The 12,425-nt window shown below is 46.3% G+C and overlaps 1 protein-coding gene across 5 annotated transcripts in view; it reads right to left on the bottom strand.

Moving 5' to 3' along the window:
• PDZRN3 (PDZ domain containing ring finger 3) overlaps nucleotides 1-12,425 on the bottom strand; it is a 227,928-nt gene that overhangs the window by 44,554 nt on the left and 170,949 nt on the right. Inside the window, exon 1 of one of the 5 annotated variants that reach the window (XM_014851954.3) lies at nucleotides 4,039-4,364. The exons of the other annotated variants lie outside the window; for them this stretch is intronic. Coding sequence (XP_014707440.1) covers nucleotides 4,039-4,107 — 69 coding nt within the window. The 5' untranslated portion in view covers nucleotides 4,108-4,364. Of the gene's footprint in view, nucleotides 1-4,038; nucleotides 4,365-12,425 lie in introns of those variants that run through there. 5 annotated transcript variants of the gene reach the window in all.

Below are 12,425 nucleotides of genomic sequence, written 5' to 3'. Positions count from 1 at the left end.
ACTATAGAAATCTGTGTTTTTCTGGCCAACTGGCTAACAGATTGATGTATAAAGGGTCACAAATACATACACCTATAGTTTTCTGGCAAGTCAGAGTTATTGGGTAAAGTTTTTGCTTTTCAAAACCAACAACATGAAGTGGCATAAAAAGGCACAAATTACTCTTATATCATGTTTTCTGCTACTATCGAGAGGCAAAAGAACATGAGCTTTCTCAAATCATCCATTCTTAAAACTGTCTGGGAGGTTAACGGGAACTCTGTGCTCCTCTGGAGCTCATTTCTCTTTGCCCACGACTCTCTCCCCCGACGTGGGGGACCAGAGGCTCCAGAGAAACCCCTCTCATTTGTAAGAGAACAGACCCAAGTAACATCAGGCTGACACAGGTGCCAGGCAGCATGTGGCCCTATTTGAGAATGCGGGGTCTGCATGTTAGCCCCACAAACGCAAGGGCAAATTTTAAAAATTAAGCCAAGTGTTCCATACAATGTCGGTAATCTATTCACTGACTTTGATGACAATGATCTATACAAGAGGAGAATTCACAGACTTTGGAATCACCGCACAGATGTGGCTCCCAGCCCCATTTATAATTCCTTTGTGTCTCAGTTTCTTCATCTTTGAAATGGGGATAATAATATCACCGATATCCTGGTGCTGCTGTGAGGATGTGACGGGGAAAAGCACGGGTGGCACTTCGTGGAGCGCCAGCACACAGCGCATGCTCAGTGAGTAACACTGTGGTTGCCGCATTGAACATCACTGCCGTTTACATCAACACGTTTTGCCTGCCATCTTGAAAATGTGCATGCAGACTTTAGTGAATGTGTCCGTTAGTACAATTTCTAGTTTGAAACCTAAGTCCCAATCAGAATTATGTCCCTGTTGCCTAATCGAATTAGCAAAGGTCACGATTCTACAAAGATCCTCAGGTCCTCCTTAGAAGAGGCAGAGGGAATGAGTGATACTACCTGGTGTGTGGCTCCTTTCCCCTCCCTCAGGCCTCATCTGAAGAGCCTCCTCAAAGCATCCCTGTGGACTGGCCTTCCCCTTGTCCTGAAAGGGCACAGCTGGGTGGACGGCTGGTGCTCAGAGTAACTGGCACCAAGCCAACAGTGCCACGGCCCTCCCCGCCCCTGCGAACACCCCCTCCTCCACAACCAGGTAGTCAGCTTTAGCTGGATTCCAGCCACAGCCCTACAGCTGTGAGGCTCCCTATCCTGCTACCCACTGAACAGGAGATCCCTGGGCCACTTAATTTATCCAAGAAGAAGACTGCAGCCCTTGGTAACCTTAGCGCTACTTCCCTGTCCTTTGGCTTGAACAGCGCTTCTGCACATTCAAAGTCACCCAAAACAGGCTAAAGCCGTCCAAAGCACGAAGCCGCCGCTAACTTAAATGTTAAATTTCTGATAGGCGCAGGCCCTGTCTCGATGCTCCCCAGGACACCACATTGACCATAAAAGCACACAGAACTGCTGAAACTCAACTGATCTCACAACCCCAGAGCAGGCAGGAGGCTTGCCTTGTGCTCTCCTTGGAAGCACTCCAAATATCCCCGAATAGCTCAGCGCCTCCTTTAACACGCAGCACGACTCACTGATCCGTGTACACTCTGCAATGTCCCTGACGACCAGGCAACTTCATGCATTGTTGTTGTTGTTTTTCTCAAGTGATTAAAGGTACAATAAGGTATGTGTGCAACAAGAGGCAAAGCCATTGTTCTGCATCATTAGGCTCACAGCAGCCCCAAAAAGAAACTGTAGGCAGCTTGCCAAAGGCCCTAATGAAGAGCATCTCTTTGAATTATCTCTGGATGAGGAAAGGATAAAGTCTGAGCCCCGGAATATTTGATCTTCTTTGTGCTGCTGTTACAAGGGCTTACTGAAGCCAGACACACCGGACCTTCTGGAACTGTAATTTATGGAAACCTTAATTTCTCTGCTCTAATAAGGCTTTGCATAATAAGAGCGGGAATGCAATTATTAATTCCTGCAAGTGTTTTGTGAATTCCTTTATGCTACGGTTCAGGACTCCCAAAGAATAGGAGGAAGGGGGATTTTACTTAGTTGGCACAAGGGTAATGGGTCTGAAAAGTAGTTTGAGTTTCCTGAAAATAAATCTGCATGGCTTCCTAAATTGCTGACAAAGTGTATTCCAGATGGAAGTCATTTATCAGCAATTTACTGCATGATGCTTCGGCCAGAAATATATCCACATAAATTCATCTAGTAGAAAACAAACAAACAGAACCCAGGCTCCCTCTTTGTGGGGGCCCAGCCCACATAATACAGACGAATAAAGCACAAGTTAACAGAGAATTGCAGGAGACGTGGCAGGGTTACCTTTTGGACGTCCCAGTGTAATTATTACATCGACAGCAACGACCACTAAGTAATACTTTTGTGCACTGATGGTTAAAAGAAAAAAACAGGGAGTTAATAAAACTACACTTTTACGCACTGTATTTATTCTATACTCAGAGGTGAAAGTCTCTAATACAACCACCTGGGGGATGGTTGTGCTGTTCTGCCTGTTTCACTTCTGAATGCCTGACTCCTTGAGAACTGGGGCTCATTGCTCATTGCACAGGATAACTTGGCAAATTTCGGATTACAACATCACCATATGATCACATAGCAAGTGGGGGCCAGATCTCCCATGGCAACAGCACTTTCGCCCAGACCTCCAATGTGCCCCAGAATGCTTTGAAAAGGACACAAGTCCAGCAGAGTCCCGAGCATAAAGTCACAGGGCAGAAGTATATTTCCAAAACTTACTGAAGATGCTGTTTTTGGTAAGATATGTGCCCTCTTGCACAGGGGGTCGTGGCAGGGGCACCCAAGCCCCTAAAGGTTTGCTTTGACCTTCTCTCTACCTCAGTGTGGAAAAGACACATACAAACATACACACACACACACACACACACACACCTTTTATTCACTCAGGGTCACCATATCGTTAGATTTTGTCCTAAGAGGCAGCCGACTGACACACAGCTCTCTCTCAGTCTTTTTAACGCCAAGCGCCCTCTGGTGGCTTGTACAAAAACGACACCCAGTTGACGGCTCATCAAATTCTTTTTTAAGTCAAGTCTGACCCTTTAAAGAATATATTAATATACCATTTATCGTGATCAATTAAGGAACAAGCACGTTTTCTCACTATAACAACCTTCTTATAATTTGATAATGATTAAAAAAAGCTTTTTAACAGGATTACGATTTTTTGATTACCGAAGAAAAATTTGACAGAATTAGAATGATTTAAGGGGAAAACCCTTAACTGCCAAGTTAGATTTTTCAATAGCAGTATGAAAACCTCCTAGTTCAGGATAAGACTTGAATATTTAAAAATAAAACATTCAACAAAAATATAAGAGAAGTTATCTTGGTTATACTTAAATATTCCATTTTCTCTCAACTGAAATTTCCTGTTGTTAATAATGACAAGGAAGATACAAGAAGTCACCTGCTGTGGATGACAGCACCCAAGATCGAGCTACTTGCTCCTGAAGTTCTTAAAATTTTCACAGAGCGCGGTATAGAAACAGCAAGGGGGAAGCATAACTATGAACCAGATGTCCTGTTGCAAGAAGTTGAGAATGAAGTCTGCAGTGGCCGCTCGTGCCCTCCTGAAACGGGAGCCTTGCGACTGTTTGTAAACAGAGACAAAACCGCGTAGGCATCAATCATCGTCCACGTCCTCTCCAACTTGTTCAAAGGGTGCGTGACCACACTTTGACCCTTCCTAAGACATTCGTGTGACACTCCGGAGAGTGGTCAATTGCAAAGGAGCTTTGTGACATGATTGCTTGAAACACATTTTATGACCACCAACATCTACTTATATATTTAAACGTAGCCACCTAAAGTGCCACTGCAAGAAAAATTACACACGAGATTTCAGAGAAAAGTCAGCAAGGCCGTCTCATTCAGAGCACAAATATGCACAAAAATCCCCAATTCCTTTCCCAGAAGTTACACTCTGCCAGGTGAGCACCCGTTCCCGCCCACCAAGGACACGGCAACACATTACCTGACAAACTTCATAGAGTAATTTGTACTGCTCCTCTTGCTTCTGCAGGCTGCACAAACTGCATCCCATGTTGAGAGCCACGTCAAAGGAAGGCTTCAGTCCTCGCCAGCACCCGGGAAAGGCGGCCCCTCAGTGTGCAGGCATGAAGGTGTCCTCGGAGAGCCTCCGGGAAGGCAGGCAGCTCCACGCTTCACATTGGCGTGGCTCTCTAAGGCTGAAAACAACTCACTCCCCTTCCACGCTTCCCTTCCTTCCCTCGCAGCATGCAGACACACACAGACACACACACAGACACACACCACTCCCTCCTCTGAGTGACTCTGGCAGCTGGATTGTGGTCCAATGCACACGCTATATATACTGCTGCTCATGCATATTAATCAGCTCTCATTGACTATTCATAACAGACAATGATACAGAAGCTATAATTGCCAACTATGACAGTTGAAATTTCTCTAATTAACAAGCAAGTGCTCCAGTGGTAGGGAATAATAAAAGACACTAACAATTTTGCAAGCCATTTTCTGGCAGTTACAAGTAAACAAGACTGCATTTTTAGCCAGGTCTCTTAGGATAATCCCTAATGCATTTAAGCTAAGTAGAAATTCATTTTTAAATATATCATAAAATTTCTGATGATACAAAATGTAATTAATGCTGCAGATAATGATGGCATATAAACGGATTTTATGCAATGGACATGTTTTGAATAATGTTCATATAATATTTAGCGCTTTACTAAGTTGCAGTAGAAATCCTCTACATATGAATAAAATATAAAATTTAAATTGCGAGATATATGCATGCGTATGCAAAGTAACCAGGGCTTGTAAGGAGAGAGGCTGCCCTAAAGGTGAGCAAGCAGATAATCATTGCTAAAGTGCATTTTCAATTCCCAAAGCAGAAAGTTATCTGTTAAAGGGCTGCCCAGCTAACTGGAAGGAAGAGAAGCGGCCAGCTTCATGCCATCTCCAAGGCTATGTAGATGCTGTGAATATCTCAGAGCCTATGCCACAGAGCTAATTTTCACTGGTCACTACAGATCTGGGTCTCATAATCCCTATCTGGCTACATGTCCATAGCTCTGCCTTGAGTTGGCTATCAAGAAAGCAGGGAGTTGCAATTACACATGGAAGGTGAGCAAAGACAGCATTTAAGAATTTTGGTCTTTGTTGTATTGCTTCTTGCCTCCCTTCATTCAGCCTCTAAGTTTGATGGCTTTTTTAAAAACTTTGTTTTTATAAATGATCACCTCACTGCCAGAACGAAATGCACAGGTACCACTTTCTCAACCAAAACAGCTGACGTTTAAGGTTCTCACAATTGCATCAACAGCCTTCACCCCTCCCCCTCTTCATTTTATAAATGCTGAACTGTCTCTCAGGAGGACTCCCATGTGTCAAGAAGAGTCACGGGGCCTGGGAATAATGCTCCCTTTCTCTGGGCGACGAGACACACCTGCGATGTGAGTAAACCAGTCTCAATAAAATCCAGCTTGGGCTGGCAGCCAGCAGAGACATCTGGTTCCATTTCTCAGACCCAGATGATGAGGCAAGGTGACTTGGCTTGGATCAGCTAACAGCCCCGACTTACTAGGAGGAGGAAGGGAGCCTTCATCCCAGGCTCTCACCTGGCGTCACCACCTGGGCTGGAGCAGAGAGCTGCAGTGTGCCACCAGGGACGGGAAGACACAGAGGGAACCAGACAGTGGTAGTGACCTCTGACTTGCTCTGATGCTGGGAAGGGCCCTATGGATCCATGAGCAAGTTACTAGGACCTCAGTTCTCTGATCTGTAACAGGTATAATATTAACTGCCTTTCAGAGTTTTCTTGATGTGAGAAAACACGAGCTGCTCAAGCCAAAACCAGAGGTCATGCTTGTTCACGCCCCTGGCCTCATCCCCAGAGCCTTCCATCACTAAGTCTGCTTTCTTCTACTCTACACTAGATCTCGACTCTGTCCACGTCTGTGTGCCGCCCTGGCTCGCTATCCGCTCTCACCTGGCTCTCACCTGGATGACGTCAAGAGCCTCCTGACGCACTCTGCTTCCTCTCCTGCCCACCCATTGATTACCCCCTCCCCCCATTCGCTCTTTTACAAGGTCGCCAGGTGGGTCTCTATGAAGCAGAAATAGGATCACTTCTTTCGCTTGCTTAAAAACCCTCCAACAACTTCTCATCACACTTGGATTAAAATCAAATTCTTCACCAGGGCTCTAATGCTCTATAAAATCTGGTCCTTGCCCATCAATTTCTCCATCCCTACCATCTCCCTGGGCTCTGGTGCTCACCTCACTCCACCAAGCCACATCCTTCCTTAGGGCATTTGCATTTGGGGTTGCCTCTGCCAGAACTGCTCCTCCCTTCTTCTTTCCCACCCAGCACCCCCATCTCCGCTCAAAGGAAGTCCCCTTGGAAAAGCCTTTGCTGCGCATCTTGTATGAATGGATGTTTCAGTCCTCCAAGTTACTATGTCACATCGTCCCATTCATTCCCTTTGCATCACTTTTTAAAATGAGTCCTGATCTTGTTCATTTATGCTGATTTACTGGCTGTCTCCTTCTACGAGAACTGCAGCTTCCTGAGGGCAGGGACTGGGTCTGAATTTTCACTGCAGTCCAGCCCTGTGAAGGTGCTCGTCAAACACACATTCAGTGGCTGAATGAAGAGATGAAGGCTGACCCAGCTGTCTCACCAACTCATAAGTTACAGTGCAAACTGGAAGTGCCACATAGAGGAAAACAGAGCACTTGCGTCCCCACAAAGGACTCTTGGTTGGTTTTCCTCCCCGAAAGTTGCTGACCTTTATTTTTTTTGCAATGCTGTGTTTCACAGTAGCTCTCCTCCACTTTTTTCCTGCACATCCACAAATAAATGTAGAAATAGGCCCTCGCTGGATGGATAGGGAACTTATGCAAATCCTTTTACTCTGTTAGAAAACTTACAAAACTCAAGCACACTCAGCAGAGTTTTATCACATATCGCCCTGTACTTCAGAGCAGTGTGTCTCAAACTTTTGTGTCTCAAGAACCCTTCACACTCTTAAAAACTGAGAACCCCAAAGGGCTGTTATTTAAGTGGGTTATATCTATCGATATTTATCATGTTAGAAACAATCAGAAATTTAAAACATTTCTTCCTTAATTCATTTAAAATAATAACCAACCCATCACGTATTAATATAAATAACATTTTTACAAAAAATTACTATATTTTCCAAAACAAAAAGATTTTTTTGAGAAGAATGGCATTGTTTTACATTTTCACAAAACTTTTAACGTCTAGCTTAACTGAAGACAGCTGGCTTTTCACATTTGCTTCCGCATTCAGTCATCGGTGACACCGTGTCATGAGGAGCCGCTGGGAAACTCCAGTGCACCGTACATTCAGAAGGAGCGTCAAAGAGGGAAACAACATGTTGGTATTTTTATGAAAATAGTTTTGACCTCACAGAACCCCTTAAATAGCGTTGAGGACCCCACGGGTGCCTGGGTCACCCTCTGAGAACTGCTGCTTTAGGAGGACACATCAAGGGGCTAAGTCCCTCCGAGCCTCATGCTTGGGGGTGGGAGGAACAGGGGAGAGGATACTAATTCAAATTCAACTCATGGTCAGTTTTCCACTCTTGTGATTAATTATGTATTATTTGGAATCAACAATGCAAAACACTCATGATTCCATTATACCTAAAACAAGACTTACCAAAGTGATTATTTGCCTTAAAAATATCCTTTACTTTAGGGGCCGATCCAGTGGTGCAGGGGTTAAGTTCGCATGTTCCACTTTGGCAGCCCAGGGTTTGCCAATTTGGATCCTGGTGCAGACCTACACAGTACTTGGCAAGCCATGCTGTGGCAGGCGTCCCACATATAAAGTAGAGGAAGATGGGCATGGATGTTAGCTCAGGGCCAGTCTTCCTCAGCAAAAAGAGGAGGGTGGTGGCAGATGTTAGCTCAGGGCTAATCTTCCTCAAAAATAAAACAAACAAAAAAACCCCTTTACTTTGGAAAATCACCTAGAATACAGTTTCATTTTCAAACGTCCCTTTCAGAGAGTGTGCTGGAAACACACAATTGTGTAAAAGGAGGTTCATCTGTATTGTCATACACACCAAGGCATTTTATACCACAGATCCAAGAGGCAGAGAAAGTGTGTTAGCGACAGGAAGTTATTTACAAGAGAACTGTTCTTGAGACAACAGCTGTCCCAGTAAAAATGAAAAACTACTGGCTGCACAAAGGCACACATTATTGGACGAAGATGCTGAACATCCTTTTCAAGTTGGTAATCACATCATTGGAAAGTGCCTACTAAGCTCACCAGAGCACATGGCACTCCTCATGGGCACTCTGTACCATCAGATGCCCGCCTCTTCCTGCCTTCGTGGAAATGAAAAACAGTGCAAAGAAGGGTCACCAAGGAATGCACATGGAGACAGACAGATAGGAGAGGCACACACAGTAAGGGCTGAGGGTGCCCGGGGAATATCCTTCATAATCATTCTGTGAACTTCCGTAAGTCATCAGGGATGCTGCAAGAGTCAGCAGATGCAGACACGGACTTACATTCACTTAATTGCGGAATCATCTGTCTAATTCAAGCATATTCTTTCCTGCACACAGATTGGGGTGTCTGTTTGTCTGATACCTGTAATATGACCTTCTTGTTTTCCCCAGCATATGAAGAATGCAGGTCTCATCAAACTACAGACTTTCAGTCGAACCATATGTTCTTCTGAGAAGAGCCATGACAAAAAGGAGGAGGGACAAGAGGACCAAGTAGGAAACAAGTCCATACCGAGCAGTGAAGTCCCTTCCGGGCCAGCAGCAGCTAGTCCTAGTCCAGGGATGAAGCCTGCCTCGCCCGAATCACTGAGAGACCTGCCCACGGGCTCTGCCCTTCCTCGGGCACTTCTCAGCTTTCTTTTGGATCACGCTGATTCAATAACTCAGCTTCTTCCCGGTTCGAACCTCACTCTCACTTCAATTCCTACCATACAATGAGGCTAAAACAATACTTCACACACACACAGCCAATAAAGCCACCGCCCCTCGAGACACAGTCCAAGCTCCCGGGCACATGGATCCGACCCCTCCTACTCTGCCCCGGCCTCCTCTGTCTTCTCTTCGTTGTCCAGCAACTCTTCTTGTGTTAGATTCCTTCACACCTCCATGTCTGTGCTCATGCTGGACCTCCCCACTCCATCACCTCCAACAAGCCCCCTTATGTCTCCCCACCAGGGGACCCTCCTCAATACACACTGCACTTCTGCTGCCTCCTTATGGCATGCGTCACTCTGTGTGGTCCCTTTGTGTCTGCATCACTCTCCTCCTCATTGGAGGGGCCTCTTCCGGTGCAAGGACCAGGCCGAATTCAGCAATGTACATCCACCCCTCCCCGCCAACCACAGACGCTCAATAAGTATCCAATGAATAAATTCGGCATCAGAAATTTATTGAAAGCCTGCTCTGTAGCAGGCACCTTCCTGGGTTCTGAGAATATAATAGCAACCAAGATGGACAAAGAAGCCTGCTCTCACTTATAAGAAGATCAAGGCCACAAACCTGGAAAAAGTCCTTTTTATGCCTGCTCTGACTGAATGTACGTGTTCCCCCAAAAGTCACATGTTGAAATCCCAATGTGATGGTTTTAGGATGTGGGGCCTTTGGGAGGTGCTTAGGTCATGAGGGTGGAGCCCTCAGGAATGGGATTAGTGTTCTTGTAAAAGAGACCCCACAGAACTCCCAGTCCCTTCCACCATGTGGTGATACAATGCAAAGTCTGTGACCCAGAAGCAAGCCCTCAGCCAACCATGCTGGCACCCTGATCTTGGACTTCCAGCCTCCAGATCTGTGAGTAATAAATTTCTGCTGTTTCTGAGCCACAGAGCCTATCCTACATTGTCAGAGCAGCCCAAACAGACTAAGACAGTACCTTTTGTAGGACAAAAATTGCTCCTACAAGCCCACTTACACTAGTCATGGCCAGAGATTCAAAATCACAATCTGTTGAGGAAATGGTCTAGTAACTTCTAGTTAACCGTCAGCTTTGTCAAGGTGACTTCTCCACAGCTTGTCTGAACCACATTTAGTGAGTTCTTGAAAGCCAAGTGTGGATGAAAACCACATCATCACAGCAAAGAAAAAAAGCAACTTCAAAGATGTCAGAACACACACAAAAAAGTCAGATGAGTGAAAAAAATATAAACAGCAGCTATGAGTGCGTTTTGTTTCTGAAAAGCTACATGAGCTCAGAACACCTGCTCAGGACCTCAAATCTTACTTTTAAAAATGAAAGGACATTTTTCCCTTGCCAAATTGACTGAGGGGCTGCTGTCTTGAGGGCATTTTCTCCGGGCTCCAGGTACCTGATGACCACCCCGGCTGCCTGAGGCTGACAGCTTGCTGTTCTCACTCGAGACCGTTTGGAGAGGAGGCGCCCGTGGAGGCCTGTGGGGGAGCAGTATTAAGAGGAGGAGTGAGGGCCGCCTGCTGCACTCTCGCCACGGCTGCCATTCAAACACCACGTGCGCGCCCGAGCATCAGTCTCCAAGAGTTGCTCAATGAACCACGAAACGGGCTGCTGGACAAGGATGCCGCAGGAGCAACACAGGGATCAGTCATGGGGAGGCTGGAACACAGGCATCTACATTGAAGGCAGCCAGTGGGAAAGAGCTCCGACAGGCCTTGACTTCAACAGAAAATTCAAGTTTTCTGACGGGCTTGAAGCCTTGGGGACGGTCCTGTAGATGCTTTTATTCTTTGGAGATGCCACTGTACGTTGTGTGTTTCTGAGGTGCCAGTGCTTCTTCCTGCCATTGGTAGTGGGCACGTGCCTCCATTTCCCCAACAAGACTTGAAATTCCTGGAGGATGGATTCCTGAATGAGTCATCTCTGTGACCCCTGAAATGCTGAGAACAATACCCACCCTGAGGATGCCCTCTCTAAATGGGATTAACCAGTGTGAGTTCCTCATGGAGATGAGGGCGCACACTGATCCTGGCTGGGGATCTGACTAGGGCAGGGAGGGGTGGCGGGTCAGTTCAGTCCAGTCCAACAGAACAACTTGCAGAGTGTGGGAAATTCACAGCCTCTTGGTAACTTGCTTTCCCCACCTTCTGGTGTGGTGCCCTCTAGAGTTGCTGGGGGGAAGGCTCCCTAAATGAGTCAAGGCCTGTGAAACTTCTTGGAACACAGCCTATAGGTGTGCAATAAACCAAAAGAAAAGTGACAAACTTGGGAGACCCAAAGGCCCTTCCAGCATGTTCTAATACGGGGGTCAGCAAACTCTTACGGTGAGGGGCCAGATAGTGAATGTTCTACATTTTGTGGGCCAAGAGGCAAAATCAAGACTACTGTGCCTGAACTTATATATAATAACCATTTAAAAATGTAAAAACTGGGGCCGGCGCGGTGGCATAGTGGTTAAATTCGTGCACTCTGCTTTGGTGACCAGAGGTTTGCAGGTTCGGATCCTGGGTGTGGACCTAGCGTGCTTATCAAGCCACGCTGTGGCCACATCCCACATAAAATAGAGAAGATTGGCGCAGATGTTAGCTCAGGGCCAATCTTCCTCACCAAAAATAAATAAATAAATAAAAATGTAAAACCGTTCTTAGTTCTCAGGCTGTACCAAAATAGGCTTCGGGATGGATTTGGCCTGTGGGCCACAATTTGCCCACCAGCTATCACAGACTGAGCAGGGTCCTTTGATACTCAGTGATGACATGATGAGGTGGTGACCCCTCGTATCCCCATTTTATGCAGGGGGCGGGAATTGAGGCTCAGGCGGGCAAAGTGATTTACCCCTGAGCACACGGCCAGCAAATGGCAGACATGAGAGCAGAATTCAGACCTGGTAACCGCAAAGCAAGCGAGCTGCTGTGTGTCCATTTGTTTCCTAAGACCTCACACCTTCGTTAGGAATGCTGGTGTATGAAAACAGGCTTTAAAATAGCTGGCTCCTTGTTGGGAACCGGCAGGAGCTGCTAAAGAAAACAATCTAAGAAACACAATGTGCTCATAATGATCCTGATCAACATGCAAAGTCGGTAAATAACTGGCCTCCTGCACAGGACAAGGCATGGCTTGCTGAAACTGGGATGTGTTCCTATCTCATTCTGGATATTATTTTCCCTTTTCATATTTACAGCCACCTAGCAGCCTGAGCCCAGGCGTCCCTGCCGAGTCTGGGGGATCTGAAGTGTCTCACATCCCCCCAGAGCCTCTTTGCTCACGTCAACGTGATGAAGGCATCAGAGGCCTCACTCTGAACACGTGGAAGTGACGAATATTGCAGTTCTATGACCCTGGCCAGACTCCCAGCGACCCTACGGGTTATCTCAGGCCTGCCAGGAACCTTGTGGGTCTGCTCCAACCCCGTGACG

This window comes from Equus asinus, chromosome 21, assembly GCF_041296235.1.
Source record: "Equus asinus isolate D_3611 breed Donkey chromosome 21, EquAss-T2T_v2, whole genome shotgun sequence".
Taxonomy (NCBI): Eukaryota; Metazoa; Chordata; class Mammalia; order Perissodactyla; family Equidae; genus Equus; species Equus asinus.
This window is presented reverse-complemented; position numbering and strand designations above follow the sequence as displayed.